Raw genomic sequence first — 22,494 nt, 5'->3', positions numbered from 1 at the left:
GGGTCATGGTTTTCGGTTTGGTATGGTTCAGCGGGGAGAAATAAACTATTACTAATTCAAATAATATTTGGTAAAAAACTTAAAATTACGTTTTTCATTCAATGCATTAGCTAAAAGCATAAGGAACACCCATTTGTCCATTTTCAACTAGTGGTTATTATAGGTGGCTCTAATAAGGGGGCGTTTCTGAAGAACCGGTGTAATGAAAGAGTTGCGGGCAGTCTGGTAACTTGCTCTCAGGCATTAAAGCGTTCTGTCTTGAGACGGAATTCCGTCCATTTGATTCGGAGTCTGACGGATTTCCCGTCAATTGGCTATCTGGTATAATATGATTTGTAGATGCATACAGATTGAAACTAAATTGAGCCAATCGGGCGTCAAATATCATAAAAAAGGGATTTTTTTCCTTACCGCGGCCACACCAAGCAGTCATGGCGAGCAATAATGGCAGGATGCAAGCAGCGACTCAAGAGACAGGATTACGCTAATAGTAGAAAAAAGTTTCAGTCAAGCGACCTGCACAACCCCGCCCCCACACACACAAATGCTACTGCATCAAAGTTACTTATGATTAACAAAGGCATTCGTTTTGTGGCATTAACGTTATAGTTACACGTTCAATAACATCAGCGTATTTACCCGACCATATAGCATTGTTGGTCATTCATATCTCAGTTCCTTCCTTTGCTCAGAGAGCCCGTACTGAATTGTACCCATTCTGCAATCAGTTAATAAAGTTTTCAATCAGACAAATGTATAGAAAAGCTTTTATTATAACATTCGTTGCAGTAAAATCATCATGCCTCGTTTAGTACTCCTGTTATTAGCTCCGGTATGTTTGTTATTGATTCTCTCGTGTAAATCAATGGCGGACTTCGCGGAAGTAAAAAACGAATAAGCGCTTGCCGATTGGTGGTAAGAACAGCAGAGGCGGGTGCAAGCGGTGTGACGTAATTGGCAGAATCGACTGTCAATCAAAATTGTTCTGTTGCCGTCTACCATGCATTGATTTGGTTGAGAGAGATACAGTGCTCTCTTATTAAAACTCAAACAAGTCTTGAGCAAGACAAGTTAGTCTGTTAGGTTATGAAAGCCAGTGAGTATTGTATGACTCAGACTTCAGCAATAATCATGACTCATGAGCATTATAAAATAAAAACACACATGGTGGAATACCATAAAGTACCATAAGTAAGTAAAGAGGCCTATGTTCATATCATTGAGCACAATTTGTAACACAAAAAGAGAGACGTGTAGCCTATTTATTTATTTATTTAATATTTTATTTATTCATTTTATTATTTTATTTGTTTCCATGCCTAAAATAATAGTCAAGCATAGGGCTAAAACATTTTCATAAACAATAATATAATTTTTTGTTATATGGTTATAGTAAAAGCTTTTCTATACATTTGTCTGATTGATTGATTGAAAACTTTATTAACAGATTGCAGAATGGGTACAGTACAGTATGGCTCAATACACACACTTGTTAAGGGGATGCAGACCAGAGAAAGACTTTCATCTTGTTTACATCAGGGTCCCCCATTTTCAATTCATCATAACATATGACACACATGACATACAGATAGACAATACTGCTACATCTATACATTTATGACATACCAGATTTACAAATACAGTACTGTTTGTGATACAATAAGAGTAAAAAAAAAAGAGAGTATATACATTTTACGAAGAAACTACATTGGAGGAGGTTGGGTGGAGGGGGGGGGCTGTACATTGGAGGTGGTTGGGTGGGTGGGGTGGTGGGGGTAACTGTACATTGGATTATTGACGAAACCGAAACAAGTAGGCACCCTTAAAACGCTAACGCTATTAAAAAAAAATACAGTGGAGGTTAAAATAAGAATATGACTTGGCCTGAAAAAAAGTTCAGTCAGGAGATTTTTTTTGCTTTAATCCCTGTGCTCTGGAGGTCCATCCCTCTGTGTAGACCAGGGGTGGGCAATACATTTTTACAAGGGGCCACATAAGAAACCTGAACTGTGTTGGAGGGCCGAACCAATGATAACTTGAACTTAATTGATTTTGCTCAATATTCATTATCTCCCATTGTAAAAAGTAGTACTAAATTATATATTTTGATTAGCTGCTACTGGTAATCGGAAGAATAAACATAGAAATATAGAAGTAATAAACAGTAGAAACTAAAACAATCAGTGTTCCATTTTATTTTCAACTTGTTAATCTTCACAAACTGAAGAGATGTTTTGCAGTATGTTAACACATTGTGTGCCGGCCGGATATGATGAATTATTGCTTGTATGCCAGCACTTTAATCAATGGGAGGACGAGCACATTTGCGAGCGAGTAAACTATTATCTTAAATTATGGCTATGGGTCTAATACACCCGTCTCTTATCAATGACTTGCTTGCAGTCAACATGTACGAAACGGATTGTTTTTTCATCAGTACATTTCCGTTTTATACCGTTTTGAATACGAGTATAGTTTTGGAGATTTCTAGAAAGAAAAAAAAGATTCCACAGTAATAGCCATTTACTGGAATACACAAAACACGTCATTTTCTGTCTGATTTATGAATAGTTTTCAAATAAATGCTAGATTATCGAGAGTATTTGTGTTCTTATGCACGATACAAAAGCGGGCTGAAAAATAATTTATTCGTGCCGCGCTCAGTGCCTAACGCCACACAAAAAAACCTCTGATTAACCCAAAACTGGTAACATACAGTCCTTACCTCCGATCAGATGTTCTGCAAAAAGATGAATCCAATTCCTGATCGCCATTCCAAATATCGATCGCGTTTATTGATCCAACGTTATACTCCGAAACACATAATCCACGCTGCTTCCAGTCCCCTCAATGAATGCAATAGTATCCGGTTGCATGCCCCAGAAGTAAAATGTGGACCGGAGTTCTTTCCCCCGGATGCACAGTCCCATCGACTCCAATCCAATGATGTGCAATACCATCCGGGAGACGATAGGGGGCGGTATTTGCCCTTTTCGAGCTTGGAGCCATTTCCAATGATAACGTCAGGCTGGATGTATGAAAAATCTATGGATATCGCTAATAAAAGAAATAACGATTAAATAACGAACTCGTTATTGGCACACAACGCATGGCGAGTTAGGACGAGAAATCTTGTTGTTGACACTCAAAGTGTTAAAATACATGCAATTGATCAACTTTATTCAAAAAGCAATATATGCTTTAGATCTTTTTCAGTTATTTTTACTTGTATGAGTAACTAGGAGGGATATGAGGACTGTATGTGTAACTATAGGAGGGATTGCATATTTTGATGAGCTGCTACTGGTAATCAGAAGAATAAACATAGAAATAATAAACAGTAACAACTAAAACAATCATTACATCAGTGTTCCATTTTATTTTCAACTTGTTAATCTTCACAAACACTGAAGGGATGTTTTGCAGTATGTTAAAAGACATGCAATTGATCAACTTTATACAAAAAGCAATACAGTAGTTGTGATGTCTTGGGCTTTATCACGTTAGCCTAGCTTGGCTGCACATTAGCCTAGCTTAGCACAATGAATGGAAGCGGATAGTGCCGGTTAATAACGTGCAACCAGATAGCTTTCTACTGAATGCACAGAGACACATACACACAGCCAGCATGTAGGCGTTATTTATTTCTAGCGTGATTCATTCATTGACTCGTTCTGTAGAAAGCTATCTGGCTGACTTCTCCAAAGACCAGTTATTATTATTAGCCTAGCTTAGCACAATGAATGGAAGCAGACTGTGCGGGTTAGCTAGGCAAAGTCATCATTGGATTCACTCTCGCTCGCCGGCTCAGTCTTCATTGAGACGGAGACAAAATAATAATAATAATGGCCTAATATCTGTCCTCTTCGCTGTGAACACAGAATTCTCCAATACGATTGATAGCTGCTGCCAACGCTAATGCTGTGTTGTCTGCTCAGAGCTACGTATTGTAGAGAGAGACACACACTGAGCTGACAGGCGCTCACGCAGTCAGACCACACCCCTCCGAGGCTCCAACGCTTGTTGTTATGCAAAGTAGCCAGGTGTCGAGTGGAACGCATTCCGGAGTGCGGACTTGCGGCGTGCTCCTGCTCAAAGAAGTTTGGTACGCCCGCCGTTCTGATTGACCGCGGGCCGGACGTGGATGCCGTCCCCCGGGCCGTAAATTGCCCAGGTCTGGTGTAGACGGTCTGTTCCAAGTTTGGAAATTACCTTGCGGAAGTGCCTATTGGAGGAAATATTGGAGTAGAAGGATGACACTTTATAATATAAAACAAGGTGGATGGTAGAAATCATCAGTAGTAGGCAAACAGAATAATTTTGTTTATTAGTTATTTGTTTGTAAATATAGCTATTTCTCACAACTACCAATCCCTTGCTTGATGGCACACTAAGAACTGAGACTTTGCATTCAAATATGATAACAAATTTGAATAGCAAATGGTTTTACTCAAATGTCCTCTCTTTTTTCTTGCTTTTAATTATCTTTTTTGTTGTTTAGGATGAGGAACAGGACCCATTACTCAACAGTTTCAGCCACCTGAAGGAGGTTCTCAACAACATAAATGGTAAGCCTGGTGTTTATCAGTGTTATTGCATCACTCCATGCTTATCTAGCTGATGTGGTGTGGGTATTTGGTAACAGCTGCAGTAGGAAATGTAGACTTAACTTTACATGTACTGTGAGCTCCATAAGTATTTGGAAACATGGTTTGATGTTTTTGTGCCATACACTTGCTACTGTGGATGTGAAATTAGGCAGTGAGGAAAACGGAATCATAATTCTGGTGATTAGGTGAAGCCTGTTATCGTTTCATCCCGTTCCCACCTCGGGGGACTACGCAATATTCACTCTGGGTGAAAGATCTATTGGTGTAGATTTAGGAATAAAAAGTTCTCCTTTAGAATCTACCTGGTTTTGCGCAATTATAATTTTAACGTCTGGACTAGATCTTTCCTCGCCAGCGGATACTTGGTCATCGCGTAGTTATATTTTATGTAATTGGTGAGTTCTGTCACGTGTCTTGCGCTCGACCAATAGCAGCCTCTTTGTTGCCGAGTTACAGACCACAACACATTTGTAAACCATCTAACGTTTGCAAAAAAGGTTTCTAAACAATGTTACATGCGTTGCATGCATATACCAGTAAGACCAAGGAGCTGGTGGTGGACTTCCGGAGGGGCAAGAAGAGGCCCCCCCCGATTCCCATCTCCATCCGAGGGGTGGATGTGGAGATGGTGGACTCATACAAGTTCCTTGGGGTACACCTGAACAATAAACTGGACTGGTCGGACAACACAGAGGCCCTCTACAGGAAGGGACAGAGCAGGCTGTTCTTCCTGAGGAGACTCAGGTCCTTCAATGTGTGCAACAAACTGCTGCAGTCTTTTTACCAGTCTGTTGTGGCCAGCATCCTCTTCTATGCTGTGGCATGCTGGGGAGGCTACATCAACTCAAGGGACACCAACAAGCTCAACAAGCTGGTGAGGAAGGCTAGCTCCGTGGTGGGAGTCGAGCTACCTAGACTTGAGGTGATGGTAGAGAGGGGGATGATAAGGAAGCTGGATGCCATCATGGAGAACCCCTACCACCCCCTCTACGACGAGCTAGTCAAGATGAGAAGCTCGTTCAGCCACAGACTCATTCCCCCCCGACACTCAACTAACCGCCTCGGACAGTCCTTCATACCAGCGGCCATCAGGCTCCACAACAGTGGGCAGCGACTAGCAGCCTCCAGGCTCCACAACATGCTACCAGACATTGACCTGGGACTTATAGGAACCCAAGGAGGACAACCTACACTACCTTAGGCTTACTGCACCTTAGGTGGATACTGTGAATAATGTATATTCAGTGGATACCGTGATACTGTGAATAACAGTATACTCAGTAGATAGTAAATTATAACACTACCTTAGGCATACTGCACCTTATGTGGCACTGTGAATAATGTGAATATTTCTTCAGCTAGTCGGATAGTAAATTATATTGACCATATTGACCACACTGCCTGTGTTGTTTTTACTACCTGTACACTGTGTTGTTTTTACTACCTGTACCCCCCCCCCCATGCTGCTATGATGCCTGAATTTCCCCAAGGGGATCAATAAAGGAATATCTTATCTTATCTTAACTACGTGATGACCAAGTATCCGTTCACGAGGAAAGATTTAGTCCCGATGTTAAAATTAGAATTGCGCAAAACCGGGTAGATTCTAAATGGAGAACTTTTTATTCCTAAATCTACACCAATAGATCTTTCACCCAGAGTGAAAATTGCGTAGTCCCCCGAGATGGGAAGGAGAATAATTTTCTAGCCACTTCTCGGGCTTCACCGTATGGCCTAAATGGCCTGCAGATTGTAAGTCATTGCATGTGAAGAATTTCTTTGACTACTTAAAAAAAATACTACTTTATTAAATATAATCTAACTCTCAGTCCAGATATTTTGCCCCCTTCCCAAAGTGGGTACACTATGTACAAAAATCACAGCAGATATCTAAATGTTGATGCAATACCATTTAATTAAAGCTGTCAATCTGCACTTTGTCTTAGTTCTAACTAACATACACACTAGGGGTGGGAATCACCAGTTTCATCACGATACGATACGATATCGATTCTTTGGACAACGATACGATATTTTCCGATATCACAAAGTCTGCCACGATATGATACGATTCGGTTCAGGTGCCTGCGATCGATATGAGATGATATTATATGCCCATTTAACACAATCAGTAACATTTAGATCAACTAAAAAAAAGGCAATGAAAATATCATTTGACATTTTTATTTTTGAGCTCTTCCAGACATTTAAATGAAAAAAATCGATTGTTTTTAATACAAATAGACCTCCTGTTCACTGTAAAGTGCCACGTTTTGATATATTTAGCTTTAAACTTTAAGTAATTTTTTTTTAAACTTACAACACGCAACCTAAAACCCCTTCCTCTCCCAAACCATTCCTGCAATTGTTTTATGTTGCATGATGATCATGAATACATTTAATATGTATTGTATTTTTTATGTTTAAATATCAACATTATCTGTCCATCCTCAGTACATTTACTATAAATATACTACCGGTATACTTCATCTGGTCTTTCCAAACGCACACGCACACACACAGAGAAAGGGAGCATGCCTGCCCCCTCCTTCCCAGTCCCCACTTCTCTCTGCCTATGGCTCTGGGTTAGCTTGTTGTTAGCTTACGCTAACGTAACGTTAATTTCGATCTTTAACGTGACGTGGGCATAAAGGAATGGCGAGGATTGCAAAGCAGGTTAGATGCATTTGACCCGTTGCGGAATAAAACGGCAGGGATTTGTTTTGGGTCGCAGAATAGGCACACTAGCCTTGTTCTAGTGACGCTGTAGACGCTACTGCTGTGTGCTGTTGATCCGAGCCGAGCGGATACGACACTCCATGGGATTTTCAAAATAAGAGTATCGCAATATGAATCGATCTTTTTACGTTGCATCGATCCTATTTGATCATTGATAATAGATCGATATATCGATCTGGATCGATGTATCGTCCCACCCCTAATACACACATGTGGCCAAAACCGTTTGTGTCGTTGATCTTTTGACCAATTTGAGTATAATTCAATAGTGCAGGCCAGGCCCTCAGCCACCAGTCAACCTATGCTTTTTAAGTTGGACTAAAATCAGATAAGAAATAGCAGTTATTTGATGGACAAATGCAAACCGACACACAGACACCAGTGATTGCAATACCCCCTTCCTGCTTCGCACACAGGTGTGTGTTTCTATCCAAATACCTATGGAACTCTCTGTATTTGCTGTAGTATAGAATACTTTATATTTTGTCAATCTATGCAATGTTTTATCCATATTGGATCAGAACTGGTGTGGACAGACACACACACTCGGACAGGAGTGAGTACAATACCCTGGTGTAACAAAAGGATATTTACGTTTATTGCTATTTTCAAAGATTCATGAGTTCTGCTATTGCCCATGAAAGCTGGAAAATTTTTAATTTTAATTTTTCCTTTTCCAATACATTACCGAGATAAACCTCAGCCAGATGGGACCTTGAGGTTGAACACATTCAGATTGTATCACACCTCGCCTGAAGAGTAAGAGCATATTTAACCAGGTGTGCTCAGCAGATTTCCACTGAGAAACGGCTTGGCCTTTCACGTTTTGTCAATATTATCTCTCTCAACGTCTTACTGTGTGTGGGGTTTTCTCCACAAGATGATTTTAAGAAGTCACAAGGAAGCAATACGGCTGTTTGTTCATCTTTTATCCAAATGCCTCATTATGAGCAAGACGATGAAGGTAAATGTTACGGCAAGTTGTGCAAGTGTCCCTCTTTGCACACATGAGGTGAGGTCGAGACACTGTGTAAACATCTGAGAATCAAATCACAACCTACATCACACACTACTCGCAGTACCTTTCCAGCCATAATCTGTCACATTATGGGAAATTCATAGTAAAAAAAGAGTAGCCTATAGCACACACACACACACACCGAGGGAGAATGGCTTATAGCAGCCAATTAACCTGTTAAGCCCTAGCCCTAGTAAATTGTGATGAAACGAAGGAGAATATAAATTATGATTTTTCTTTGCATCTTTGACAGTGAATAACACCATGCTAAAAATGACCAGACATGAAAAACTAAGCAAATGAATAAAGGGAAGATGATTAAACAGAATGTTTTGTAGATGCAGTACTGAATTATGCCATCCGGACACATGCAATTTGAAATATTATTATAGAATATAGAATACCAGGCCTATAAATGACCTTATTATAGCCAACTCGCACATCTATGGATCGGGCCAAATCTCCTCTTTCAAATGGTTCAATTTGGATTTAGCATCTCCAGGCGTGCAGCAAGAACTGTGAATGAAATCTACTGTATGTACAGTTCCATTCTTATAATGGATATGGCTCCGCCATTTTGGATTTCAACACGGATTGTTGCTAAAAGTTCACAGAAGCTAGACACACTAACTGTGCTCCAATAACGTTCAGTTTTGTGATAGATAATCCAGAGAAATAAGATTAAAAAAAAATCATATAAAGCTATGACTGCTGTTTTGACAGGATTAGGGTATTTACTGTTGGCTACATTAAAAAACTTTATAAAAAAAAAATTAAAGAACCACAACATTATGTCATACAGTCTGGAGAGATTGATTTGACGTGATGTCATTTCGTGTCCGGTACCGGGCCCGTCGGGCTTAAGAGGTTAAGTTAAATATTATGATAGAATAGAATAGAAATACTTTTATTATCCCGTGGGAAATTTGACACTGCAAATCGCTCAACATTTAATCATTTAGACAGGACAGGTCACAAATTAGAATAATAACACAAATCAAATCAAGTTGCCTAGGATACGAGTAGAGTAAAATAGAATAAAATGAAATGAAATAAAATATACAGAAATAAATACAGTAAAAATATACAATTTACAGATCAACTATCCAGTTACTTTTTATAGTGTAATGTTTGGCTACTTAAAATCATTGAACGTACAGAGAGAGGCAGAGCGAGAGACAGAGGGAGTGTGTCTCAGCCCCTCTCCCATTCCTCACTGTTTGAGCTGGAGAGCAAACTATCCCTGCAACTCAAATGAAAACGAAAGTAAATTCGCCCAGAGGCAGGGCTGTACGCTAAGCTTTTTCACTAGGGGCACAGGTGCCGCTAAATGAAAAATTTAGGGGCACAACATATTTTTTAGGTGCACTTTTTTTTAATAACAATTGTACCATTATAGTGCAAAATAATATGTTCCTCCTGCCTCATTACTGTGGTCCTTTTTATTTAACATTTAAGTGCTTTTGTTTTCAGGTTTGTATCTTTATAATGAACCAACTGAGAGTGTGTAAATCACTAATAGAACAAAAACAACTGTGTGTGTTAGGGGTGCACCGATGTATCGGTCGGGTATCGGTATCGGCCGATAAGTGCCTTGTTGACTGCAATCGGCCTATCGGCCGATAAGCTCGAATGTGCCGATGGCAGTAGCCGATAAATATCCATCAATTTGTGTCGTGTCAAAAGGCAAAAAAAAGGCCGCGTCCTGCACAACGCCGCCCCCAGTCCCCCACACACACACACAAGCTACTGCATCAAAGTTACTACTAAATATTCAACATTCTCTTTTGAGACTCCGCTTCAGACTCTTATCATTTGGCACTAAAAGCTAAACATTGTCACCGATATGGCTGTCCGCAACATGTCATTAATTGTGTACGCGAGGTGGTCGCTCAGTGACGACGCTAACGTGAGCTAGGTTAGCTAGCATGAGCTACCGGGAGATGGAAAGACTAACGTTACTGGTGAAAATGTGATTTACGTTGGAATACTCCTTTGCCAACTTGCTGTACTTTGCTTGCAGGTCTGCAGCCATTATTGCTGGATTATGAATAGCCCCAACTTTAGCCAAGGTAACGTTATGGCTAAACCTTTAACGTTAATTAACGCTAGCTTTCGGTTAGCTGTTCAATGCTAATAACACAACCAAGCGAACCCATCGGAGCTCCCCGTCAACACCCCTCTCTCGGGAAGATGGCATTTAAGAAAGTATCTGCTGTTAAAATGACACAAACATTCGTTTTGTGGCATTAACGTTATATAGTTAGTGTTACACGTTCAATAACATCAGCATAGTATTTACCCGAACATAGCAAGTACTGCCAGCATTACTCGTTCATACTAGCTCAGTTCCTTCCGTTGCTCATAGAGCCCTGAGAGTTGTACCCAATCCATTCTGCAATCTGTTAATAAAGTTTTCAATCAGACAAATGTATAGAAAGGCTTTGTTTTATTATAACATTCGTTGCAGTAAAATCATTATGCCTCGTTTGGTCATCCTGTGGAGCGCTGGTCGGCGGGGCCGGGGTGCTAACGTATTAGCTACGGTAAGCTTGTTGTGGTTCTCGCAAGCAGATCAATGGCGGCATGCCCGGAAGTAGAAAATGAATAAACGCTTGCCGATTGGTGGTAAGAACAGCAGGAGGTGGGTGCTAGCGGTGTGACATAATTGGCGGAATCGACTGTCAATCAAAATTGTTTTATTGCATTGGTTGAGAGCTCTGGTTGAGACAATAGTATCTAGCTGCAGGCCGCCAGACCATAGGGAGAGGGATAGTGCTACATGGCATGGTGGAATTAATACCATAAACATATTTCTTGATGTTTCCTTTTTTTAAGTAAGTAAAGAGGCCTACAAATACAAACATACACATACAAATATACAGTAGTTTCATTAAAAAAATAATAATTACAAAAAAGAAAATTACAAATATATTTTTTTTGCCACAAATATCGGTATCGGTATCGGCCGATTGTGTTAGTTGAACAATCGGTATCGGTATCGGTGGCAAATTTTCATATCGGTGCATCCCTAGTGTGTGTGTGCGCTTGTAGTGCTCCTTGAATGAGATAATCACAACACACACACCATTGCATTAATCAGGAGTACAAGACACTCTGCATACCTTTGTTTCACAATGAAAAGAGCTTTAGAGATAAAATGAATTATTATTGTAAATAACCCCATGAAAGGTTTATTATTTTTATGGGTAATTACCTGCTTCATATTTGTGATGTTACTGGTTTCAGTGTGTGCCTAAAGTGATCAATGTGTTGGGCCGTTTATAGAGATCTATGCCAATTAATGTTTATGTATATCCGGGATTTTTCTTTCATAAGAATTGAGAGGCCTACTACGGTATGATGTACACATATTATAGTCGCATAACATGATGACACATCACATGCAATTACATTACTAATTATGGTACTAGGGGTGCACCGATGTATCGGTCGGGTATCGGTATCGGCTGATAAGCTCAAATGTGCCGATGGCAGTAGCCGATAAATATCCATCAATTTGTGTCGCGTCAAAAGGCAAAAAAAAGTTCAGTCAAGCGACCTGCACAACGCCGCCACACACACAAGCTACTGCATCAAAGTTACTACTTATGATTAACAAAGGCATTCGTTTTGTGGCATTAACGTTATATAGTTAGTGTTACACGTTCAATAACATCAGCATATTATTTACCCGAACATAGCAAGTAGCAAGCATTACTCATTCATAGCTCAGTTCCTTCCATTGCTCATAGAGCCCGTACTGAGTTGTACCCATTCTGCAATCTGTTAATAAAGTTTTCAATCAGACAAATGTATAGAAAAGCTTTGTTTTATATTATAACATTTGTTGCAGTAAAATCATTATGCCTCGTTTGGTCATCCGGCGGAGCGCTGGTAATCTACTTGTGGCCGGCGGGGAGCTAACGTTATTAGCGCCGGTAGGTTTGTTGTTGATCTCTCGCTGCAGATCAATGGCGGAATTCCCGGAAGTAAAAAACGAATAAATAAACGCTTGCCGATTGGTGGTAAGAACAGCAGGAGGTGGGTGCTAGCGGTGTGACATAATTGGCCGAATCGACTGTCAATAAAGATTGTTCTGTTGCCGTCACCAGTCACCATGCATTGCTTTGGTTGAGAGAGATGGTGCTCTCTCTTATTAAAAGTCATAAACAAGTCTTGAGCAAGACAAGAAGTTAGTCTGTAAGGTTATGAAAGCCAGTGAGTATTCTATAAAACCTGACAGTCTTTCTTTCTATTTGATATCCAAAGTTTAAAACCTGACTGTCTTTCTTCCTATTTGATACCCAAAGTTTAAAACATGACCGTCTTTCTTCCCTGTTCGATACCCACACAGTTTAAAACCATCTGATACTCAGTTTAAAACCATCTGATACCCAGACAGTTTAAAACCGTCTGATACCCACACAGTATACACACACACACAAAATAGCCCAGGTGGTGTGATGACGGGTAGTGTGTTTCACTCATTCATTATGAAGGTGATGGTGGTGTGATGACAGGTAGTGTGTTTCACTCATTCATTATGAAGGTGATGGTGGTGTGATGACAGGTAGTGTGTTTCACTCATTCATTATGATGGTGGTGATGATGATTATGACGGTGATGATGATGATGATGACGACAGGTAGTGTGTTTCACTCATTCATTATGACAGTGATGATGAGATGACGGGTAGTAGGGGTGCACCGATGTATCATGTATGTATTGGTACCATTGGCCATTATCAATGGTTTATTATGTGCAGTAAATGGGTTTGACATTGCACCAGTAGGGCGCAGCTGGCGATCCTCTATTATGAACGGGTTGAGACTTTGTCCATGTTGGTACTTAATTTCACGTCTCAGGTTAACGTGGTGGTGACATATATGGGCGCTCGTGCATATATTCAGTAGTTTCAAAAAATATATATATTAAAATATATATATATATTTCTTTGCCACAAATATCGGTATCGGTATCGGCCGATTGTGTTAGTTGAACAATCGGTATCGGCGGCAAATTTTCATATCGGTGCACCCCTACATGGTACACTACACTCGCATCCTAAGATGCCATTACATTGTTTTGGGTAGCATTTAGAAAAACTAAAATAATTTAAATGATGGGTATTACTATTATTGGAAAAATATTACCTGACATGGTTTTCGTAGGTTGGATTTATATCAACGCCGTTCTTCTTGTGATGAGTAATGAGTGGCCCAAACTTCACGAACGGCTCCTCTTCCTTGGCGATGAAGTAGGCGATATTCATTTTTATTTTAAGCTGCCTCCGTTGATCCGCCTCGGAAATACGAACTTGCCTACCTAAGGCTGCTGTCACCGTAGACGACGATTTATTGGTTCGCATCATGTAGCTGTCTCTGCAGGCTGTGTGCCGATGGGACATACTGTGTTTAGTTAAGCCATCTTTTGTAAAGTTGGGATTTCCCGTTACAAACGCAATTTCCCCCGCCTCCTTCTGTCCCTTGCAGTATTTACAAAACATAAGGTCATTCTCAAATACAAGCCAGGGGAATAGTTTGAGCCAATCCGACCTGAACTTGTGGACCTTTTTAGTTGTGACAGTGGTGGCGGGTGCAGCTATCTCGCCATCTTCATCTTCATCTTCTTCCCTAGTAACGTCGGCGTCTGCAGACTCGGTGCTAACGATACTAGAGCTAGCCATGTTGCTGTCGCTAACGACGTTAGCCATACCTGTAACGGTGGCTACTGCCACTGCTGGCTCACTGTTCTCGGTCACATTTTCATTAGACGGCTCACTAGGTCCAGCACGTCGAAAATATGATTCAATACTAACGTTACTGGTGGTTTTCTTCATTTGTAGCCTAGTAGCTAATCAGTCTGGCATCTACAAGCTGCGTGCACAATCACAGTGCTCAGTAGATTTTTCCCGCTGTTCATACCCGAGTGTGCAGCTCGCGTGAGTTACATCATCGTGTCATCACACGCTTTGGATTAATTTAGGAGTGAAATGCGAATGCAAGGGTTGAAATCACTACTCGCAAAGGTGCGCCCAAATATTTTTCTCCACTCGCACAGGCCATATATAGGGGCAATTTGCGATAACCTCGTCGCACTGTACAGCCATGCCCAGAGGACTGCTCTGCTATGAGCTGCTCCAGGGTCAGTTGAACTGGTCCAGAGGACTGCTCTGCTATGAGCTGCTCCAGGGTCAGTTTAACTGGTCCAGAGGACTGCTCTGCTGTGAGCTGCCTCAGGGTTAGTTTAACTGTTTTCACTGGTCCAGAGGACTGCTCTGCTATGAGCTGCTCCACGGTTAGTTTAACTGTTTTGGGGCCAGCTTAGTTAACGTTAGCAGTAGCACCTAATGTTAGTTTAGGTTTTTACTGTGACATGTTTTGGTGAGTGGCACTGGCTCACACACACAACAGCAGAGTTTTCATTGCACATAGAAACAGTGTAACTCATGAGACGAGTTGTCACAGGGCAATACCGAATGCAGGGCTGAATAGTTAGATATCATAGCTTCTAAAATTGAAGGTCCGTGTTGTTGGTCTGTGTGCATTATGAAATGACAATTGTGCGTCTTGATTGAAAAAAAATAAATAAATGCGTTTGGTTGCCTTGAAAGTAGGGCTGCAAAATTTATCACATTTTTATCAAAATTGCTAAATGACCAAGTGCAATTTCCAAATAGCAGGAGGCTACAAAATTTTGGGGGGAATTTCTGCTTTATTTGGACAGTGAGTGAAATCAGGAGTAGACCGTAGGAGTGGTGAGCCACGAGGACGCCCCCGAAAAGGACAATTATGAAGCAAAAATTATCATTCCATGTAATTTTGTGAATCAAATATCAGTTCCAATATATCTGCCAAAAGAATCTCAATTTAGATTTCTTTTTCTCCCTCGCAAATCGTTCTGTCCTACTTGAAAGCGCTTGCACGTCATATTTTGGCCACTCTGTCCAAACTGATTGAGATGCATTCATGCTGAAAGGCCACTGATGCCAGCAGGATGGTTGAGTATAAGATAAGAAGTCTGATGTAACCAAAAACATAAAATAAAGTTTTTAACACTTTGACTGCCACGCTGTTTGGTTAAAGTTACCCTTAGAATGCCAGCCTTCTAGTAGTTTCCGTGGTCGTTGCACTATGTTTGCAAAGCTGTGTTTGTGTTCTGTATTATAGCTGTAGAGACACGGTGTGGCTCATTTTGACAAACATTACTTGTAGTCAAGCATGGATTGGGAATAATAGTTTGTTTCCATACGCTGTAGTTTATTACACGCTAAACATTGCATTTCCAAGATAATACAGTATTTTTTCATAGGTCGCGAGATAAAACACGTTATGTGCAATAAGCCCGGATACTGCCACCTGGTGATAGTCGATCAGAATGCAGTTCCAATGTGTCGGGACGTGCCTAAATGATACAGATCGCTCTGGGCAACTGTGTAGAGCGGGGATCAAAGTAAAAAGATCAAACGATCCAAAAACTACTTTTTACGTTTACGGTCGGTGCCCAGAAACGTAAAAAGCTGTTTTTGGCACATAATGTGTTGAATGAAGAGGCCATATTATGCTTTTTGCGTTACCTTTTAGTGTGTCATATATGTACATTTACATTTTACATTTAGCTGACTCTCTTATCCAAAGCGACTTACAAGTTCTGTACGACAAGTCATCAGGAAGGGTACAACTGTTACTCTATCAGCTGAGTAACAATGTTCATCAAAGTGTTGCGTGCTACAGTGTAGGTTAGTAAGTGCATGACAGTAAGGTTAGTTAGGGTTAGATATTCTTTTTATTTTTTTTATTTCAGATAATGGTTGAAGTGCGTCTTTAGTCGACAGCGAAAGATTGGAAGGGTTTCGGCTGTCCTGTACGTAGCTGCAGGTGCATGCAGAACGTCTGCAGAGTTACACTATCCAAAGTCCACAACAAAGGCAGTTATTCTCTATCAGAAAACACTGCTTCTGAACTGCCTGAAATGCCTCGTTTGTAGTCCAGCAGCCTTCTTTTTATTCCAGCCTTTCTTCTGTTATACTCATCTCTCTCTCACTATGTAACACAATTGTAATTACAACGATACTATGGGTGGAGTGGTTCACAACAATCGCTCTTCGGTTCATATCACGGTTTTTGGTTCAGTGGGGAGCTAATTCAAATAGTATTTGGTCAAAAAACCTTTGCCTTCAATGTATTACACACTTGTCTATTATCAATTATGGCTATTTGTTAATTCTAGGTGGCTCTCATAAGGGAGTGTCTGAAGAACCTTTCTTCTCACTCCGATGTAATGAAAGCGTTGTGGGCAGTCTGAAGGCACATCCCTCTGTGTAAGCCTAGTAGTATAGCCTATAGTGGACAAGTTTGATAATTCATGAACTGCTTTATTTCTTCGTTTTTGAAAAGAAAATATTAATGAAATATTAATCGATGCTATGCACTGAAATCACAAACTACCCACGACCTGATTGCGCTGCATTGTTCGCTTTCACTGTAAATAACAACACGCTTTGATTATGATTTTTGCCCTGTCAATATCTAAATGCAGAGGTGATTTGCCTTCCCGGATCTGCTAGTAACGGACTGCTATCCAGATTTAACGTTAAATGTATATATGCGCACATAATGCCTCGCGGTGTGCAAGTCTCACACTCCATCTCAATTGTAAACAAAACTAAATGTGTAATGCGCCCAAACAGACCTAAACGATGCTGGAGAATATTATGTAATATAGCGTGCCTTGGCCACTTGATGTTACCAATAGCCTAATTGCCATTTCCGAGACAAACTGACACAGCTGCACTCACCATCACGCCTGGACAAACTAAATGGTTCCGCTCAGTTTTTTAGATTTAAATGCAGCGGATATGATCTAGTAATGTTAACTGACCTTAGTATTCCTTATTCTTAGTGTTGTATCACAATAAATGGAAATAGTCAAAGGCCAGTTACAAAAGCACTCTATACACACCCCAGGAGTGATGTATTGGGCTACATCGAACAGTTTCTAGGTGCCCCGAACTGTGGTGGTTGAACTGAATGGTTCAGATTTCTGACAATTTAGAAATAAGATATGCAATTGCTGGATCTTCATTCATATTTGACCTGCAACACCTAGTTTGACAGTTTGATTTGAACTTTATGAGCTAGTTGCCTCTGCTCTCTATCGTGGGAAGAAACGGCTCATTTGCATTTATAGAGACAGTAGCACTGCACCAGTGTGTCCCACAGGATTTTCAGAGACTATGGGGGGTGAATCTCCGACCCTCTAGGGGGGCACCCCCCCCCCCCCCCCCCCCCCGTTTTTTTGTTTGTTTGTACATTTTAAAGTTGAATGCATCAATCTGGTGCACTTTGAGAGCAAAATAAAGAGGCTAGATCTATGATGAACTTTGTGCTCAAAACACAAAATTGACTAGTGCTTCCCAATCCTCTCCTCGAAGCACCCCAGCCGTTCAATGTATTTGTTAAATTCCACCACCAGCACACCTGATTCAACTTAACTAGCCCTTTATTAGTTGAATCAGGTGTGCTGGTGGTGGAATTTAACAAATACATGGAACGGCTGGGGTGCCTCGAGGAGAGGTTTGGGAACCACTGGACTAGAGCATACATTTGAGACATCAAAGAAATTAAGCAAAAGTGTTCAAAAGTGAACCTGTGTTGAACTGGTTTATTTTTTTTAGAAGAAAAAAAATATATACTGGATTACTATTACGACTACTACCACTCCCAATGCTACTGATACATCCCTATTGGCAAACTTTATATTACAAAAAAAATATATATATAAAAAAAATGATTTTATATATATTTTCTTTTTGTTCATTATAAAACTGTGGCGGGCCGCCACAGTCTAGGTAATTAATGGGAAACACTGCTGCACACACAGCCTGTACAGCTGTAACTAGGTGCATTTTACCATAAAACATACCATAAAAATATTAAACTGGGTAATGGGCATAATATCAGATATTTAAATAAGGATATTTCACTTTCTAGATCTTTAAAAATACTCTTAGATTTTGCTTTGAAATCAACTACCAAGGAGGCAGGTTTAACTTCTGCTCAATCATTCATTTTATTAGCACGTATGAGGCCAAACCAGGTAAATGTGTGAATTAGTTAAAGATGAATTATTAAATAATTAAATTCTAGCCTTAAATATTTTATCATATCTTTCTAAATTCATACTTGTGCTTATTTCATTCAATCTTTGCGTTCTTAAGAATTTTATAATAATTTTCTAAATGTGTAAAAGAAAAAAACTGCTGCCAACTTTGTGGTAAAAATTTGAATTTATAGTACATTTCCCTTTTTTCTCATCACTAAGATTTCTGATTCTGTTAAATGCTTGCTTGGGATCCAGCCTTTATTCAGCAGTTAAGAAGCTGATCTCTAGTTAGGGATAAGATTGAACATGACCTCTCTCTAGCCCATCATTCTATCACCATGTCCAGTGATTGATCATTTGTGAGTGCCAGCGTGTGTAAATGGAGTGGTGCTGGCTGACAGTCCCCAGGCCAACTGAGCCAGCTCTGCGGTCAGCCTTGTGTGTGTGTGTCGTCATGGCTTTGCAATGGGAGTCCTGGCAGCTCCCGCTAGCCCCTCCAGCCCCTCCAGCCCCACGTCGTATAGCAGCCGTGAGCGATGGGAGAGATGCAACACATGGAGCCCTGCGGCCATGGTCTCTCATAGCCTCCATAGCTCTAGTGCTCTCTGCCTCTTGGGAATGCCTCTGCCGCTGCTGCGAGATGGACAGGCACGGCTGCGCCAGGGGCCAGGGTGGAATCCGCCACGCTCACTGCCCCTCCGCGCCCCCAACCTACCACCACCCGCCATTCCCACCAGTTCTCAGATCACCAAAAGCCTTGTTAGTTCTCCACAGCCTAGCATCAAGAGGCAAGCCGTGTTCCATTATCCTTACTTACATCGATCCCATTAGTTTGTTCTGTGTGCATGTTGAAAATCTAATTTAAAATCATGCTTTATTATTGATCTGTTAAGTTGGAGCATACTGTTCTGGTGGTTATTACGCAACACAATTTGTACTGAGATTCACCATACTGAGTTCATGTCAAGGATGTTTGGAGCCCTTGTTGCATTTTAAAGCCTAAATCCCAGACACACCTGGGCCCCCTCACATGTTATGTCCAAGTCTTGATGAGGGACAAAACAAAGATCAAATAACCAGCATCAAGCTTAATACTGTGCTTGACAGACTGATCAATTTGTTTTGTTTTTGCAATAGAATAACAATGTAGTTTATTTTCGTTCTTTCTATTTCTTTTATTTTTCTCTGTCTCTCTGTCTCTCTGTCTCTCTGTCTCTCTCTGTCTCTGTCTCTCTCTGTCTCTCTCTCTCTCTGTCTCTCTCTCTCTCTCTCTCTCTCTCTCTCTCTCTCTCTCTCTCTCTCTCTCTCTCTCTCTCTCTCTCTCTCTCTCTCTCTCTCTCTCTCTCTCTCTCTCTCTCTCTCTCTCTCTCTCTCTCTCTCTCTCTCTCTCTCTCTCTCTCTCTCTCACAAACACGCTAATATTTCTGTGTGAATTCTTCCGGGTGGGCTGTGTTGCTGTGTTGTGCTGGTGCTCTGAGAGTCCGCAGTGGCCCAGCTGTCTGCTTAATGAAAGCCCAGTAATTCCATTCACTCTGGTGTATATCTTAGCTCCCTCTAACAACAAAAGCCAACCAGCGAAGGAAATGTGGATTATTCCCCACAAGGTTTCTCAGTCCCTCTCTCTTCTTCCTTCCTTTCTCTCTCTTTCTCTATATCTCTGTCTGTCTCTGTCTCTCGCTCTCTCCATCCCTCAACCCTCCGTTCCGTTGTTGAATGTTTCACTATTCTTCCTCATCTTGTACTGTTCGGCGCGTGATTGGCAGCAGCATGTGCCATGGCGCTGGGGAGCCGTGCAGCTGGAAGTATATCATCTGCAATTTTAGTTGGGTAAATATAGCAGGGAGTCTTGTCAAGCAGGGAGATAGATTGTTCTGGGAAAGGAAGTGTTGTCTCTTTTTTTCTTAAAAAAAAAAAAGAAGAAAAAAAGAAAACGTTCCTACAACTTCTGGAAGATGGAGGGGTTTCTCTCGATTTCCAGACAAAGAGGACACAGTTAGAGGAGCCGGGTCTGTGATGTGGAACATGTGTTGCGTTGCCTCAGCCCCACCTTGCCCAGCTACCCCACCTGATTGTGCCCATGAAGAGAGCCCATGCCTCCCCATTCCAATGGGATGTTTTGGATTGGACCTAATGCCTAATCTGCCATCCCTAAGCTCATTAGACCCATATAATTGAGTGCTTTGCGGCCGGCATCAGTCTTTCAAATTTCAACTGCTTGTATGCAAACACTAAACATGGACTTTACCCCCTCCTGTCGCCTAATGACATGGATTTCCATGATTTTTAAAAACAAATTAAAACGACACAACAGTCGTTTTTTTTATTTTTTTTTAACAAGCAGGCAGTCCGATCCAGTTTCGATGGATCCAGTCAAGAGGAAGAATGGTAGAGTGATGTACAACAGCATAGCATACGCCTATTAGCCTATTCGCAGACTTTGCAGCATCAAGGCTAAGTCCTGGTGGCCAATTCCATTTTTATGTAGCATCTATTGATTTGATTATCCCTTACAATTCCACCTCTTGCTTGTCAGCTGTATTTTTCCTTAATTGTTTCACATAATTTATTCTTGATCATATTCGCCTCTTGAAGTCCCCCCCCCCCCCCCCCCCATTTATTTGTTCATCTTTATTTATAAATGTTTACCCTTATTTGAACCCCTCGGTTTACAAGTGAGTGCTGTCCATCAGTGTGTGAACTTTGGTTCGGCCGGTTGGAGCGGTAGCTCTCGTGATGACAGGGTTAGCCATGTGGACATGTTTCGTCTAATCCTGGCAGTACACTGGAATTACAAACAAGCACCTAATAGTGATGAATAGGCTCTTAGAGACGTGGTGTGTGTGCTCCCCATACACTCTCTCTCTCGCATGGAGTCTGCCTCTTGTGTTGGAAGCCATAGGAAACCCATAGGCGTTGGGAGGGGGGTTCTCTTAACACCCATAGCATCGTTTCCCAGCTCTAGATTGAGTCTTCCGTCTCTCCGGTGACTTTTGACGGTAAAGTATTCCACATAGGATTCACATCAAACAGACAAATCTGTCTCAATCCCTCGTTGAATAATTCTGTGGATTGGTATCATTGGTGGACCATGCCTTTTGAGTGTAAGGGAGAACAGAGATCCATTCAGACATGTATTCTTTTCTTCTTTCATGCTCGCCTATCTTTCTTTTTTTTCTGTTCTACCTTTTTTATGCAGAAGTCTCTCTCGGACTCAGCTTTTTAAATCTTCCAATTCCTTATTTTTTCTACTCTCCTCTCCCATCAGCCCCCCCCCCCCCCTCTCCCTCACAGCGAAGGTCAGATTTTTGACAAGTCTGCAGAGAAACCAGTTGGCCCTAAATCCCCTCATTTTTATTCATACACACAGGTTTAGAGATTCCAACACCCGCCAGATCCACAGCCAGAGTGGAGTTTTGACTGACGGCTCTCCCTCCTTTCTTTCCCAACACTAACTAAATTCACAAGCACACCTCTAATTGACTCGAATCACCAGCAAGACACCAGTGGTGGATATCAGGGGGCATGGCAGTGGATTTGCAGAACTAACCTTGTAGAGGATGATTTGATGACTTGCCGGCTGACCTTTTCATATAATTATCTTGCTGTCCCCCAAGTAAAGGACAATGCAAATATAATTTTGCACGGAATTGCAAAATGTTTTATAAATAAGAGAATCGCATAAAAAAAACTTTAACATTAAACAGTGTTAATTTTAGCGCTCATGTATTTGATCAGTTACAATGAAGATTTCTAACCATCTCAAAAACTTCAACTTTTCCTTTATATTGTTTTGAAGATTATTCCATTTGTTTATACTTGCGCTAATCCATGCAACACTGACAACCTCACTAATTCATCTAATTTCATCGTCTTGTCAATCAGTAAGAAGGAGCGCACACACACGCTCTCAATCTCAGTTCAAGGTCAAGTCTGTGTGTTTGTGTGTGTGTGTGCGCGTCGTCTTGGCCCCCCAGCTGTGCGCCGGCAGCCAGAGCCAGGCCTCTTGGGGTCGCAGCCTGT

At 41.1% G+C, this 22,494-nt stretch overlaps 1 protein-coding gene across 4 annotated transcripts in view; it reads left to right on the top strand.

Moving 5' to 3' along the window:
- The window catches only part of gbf1 (golgi brefeldin A resistant guanine nucleotide exchange factor 1), a 221,188-nt gene that overhangs the window by 5,890 nt on the left and 192,804 nt on the right, over window positions 1-22,494 (top strand). For all 4 annotated transcript variants that reach the window (XM_084322245.1, XM_084322244.1, XM_084322243.1 and 1 more), the window contains exon 3: window positions 4,502-4,568. In XM_084322245.1, the coding sequence (XP_084178371.1) occupies window positions 4,502-4,568 (67 nt within the window). The remainder of the gene's footprint in view (window positions 1-4,501; window positions 4,569-22,494) is intronic.

The sequence above is a fragment of the Notolepis coatsorum genome, assembly GCF_963971535.1.
Source record: "Notolepis coatsorum genome assembly, chromosome: 9".
Taxonomy (NCBI): domain Eukaryota; kingdom Metazoa; phylum Chordata; class Actinopteri; order Aulopiformes; family Paralepididae; genus Notolepis; species Notolepis coatsorum.
Note: the sequence above shows the minus strand (reverse complement) of the source record. Positions and strands in the feature narration are given on the sequence as shown.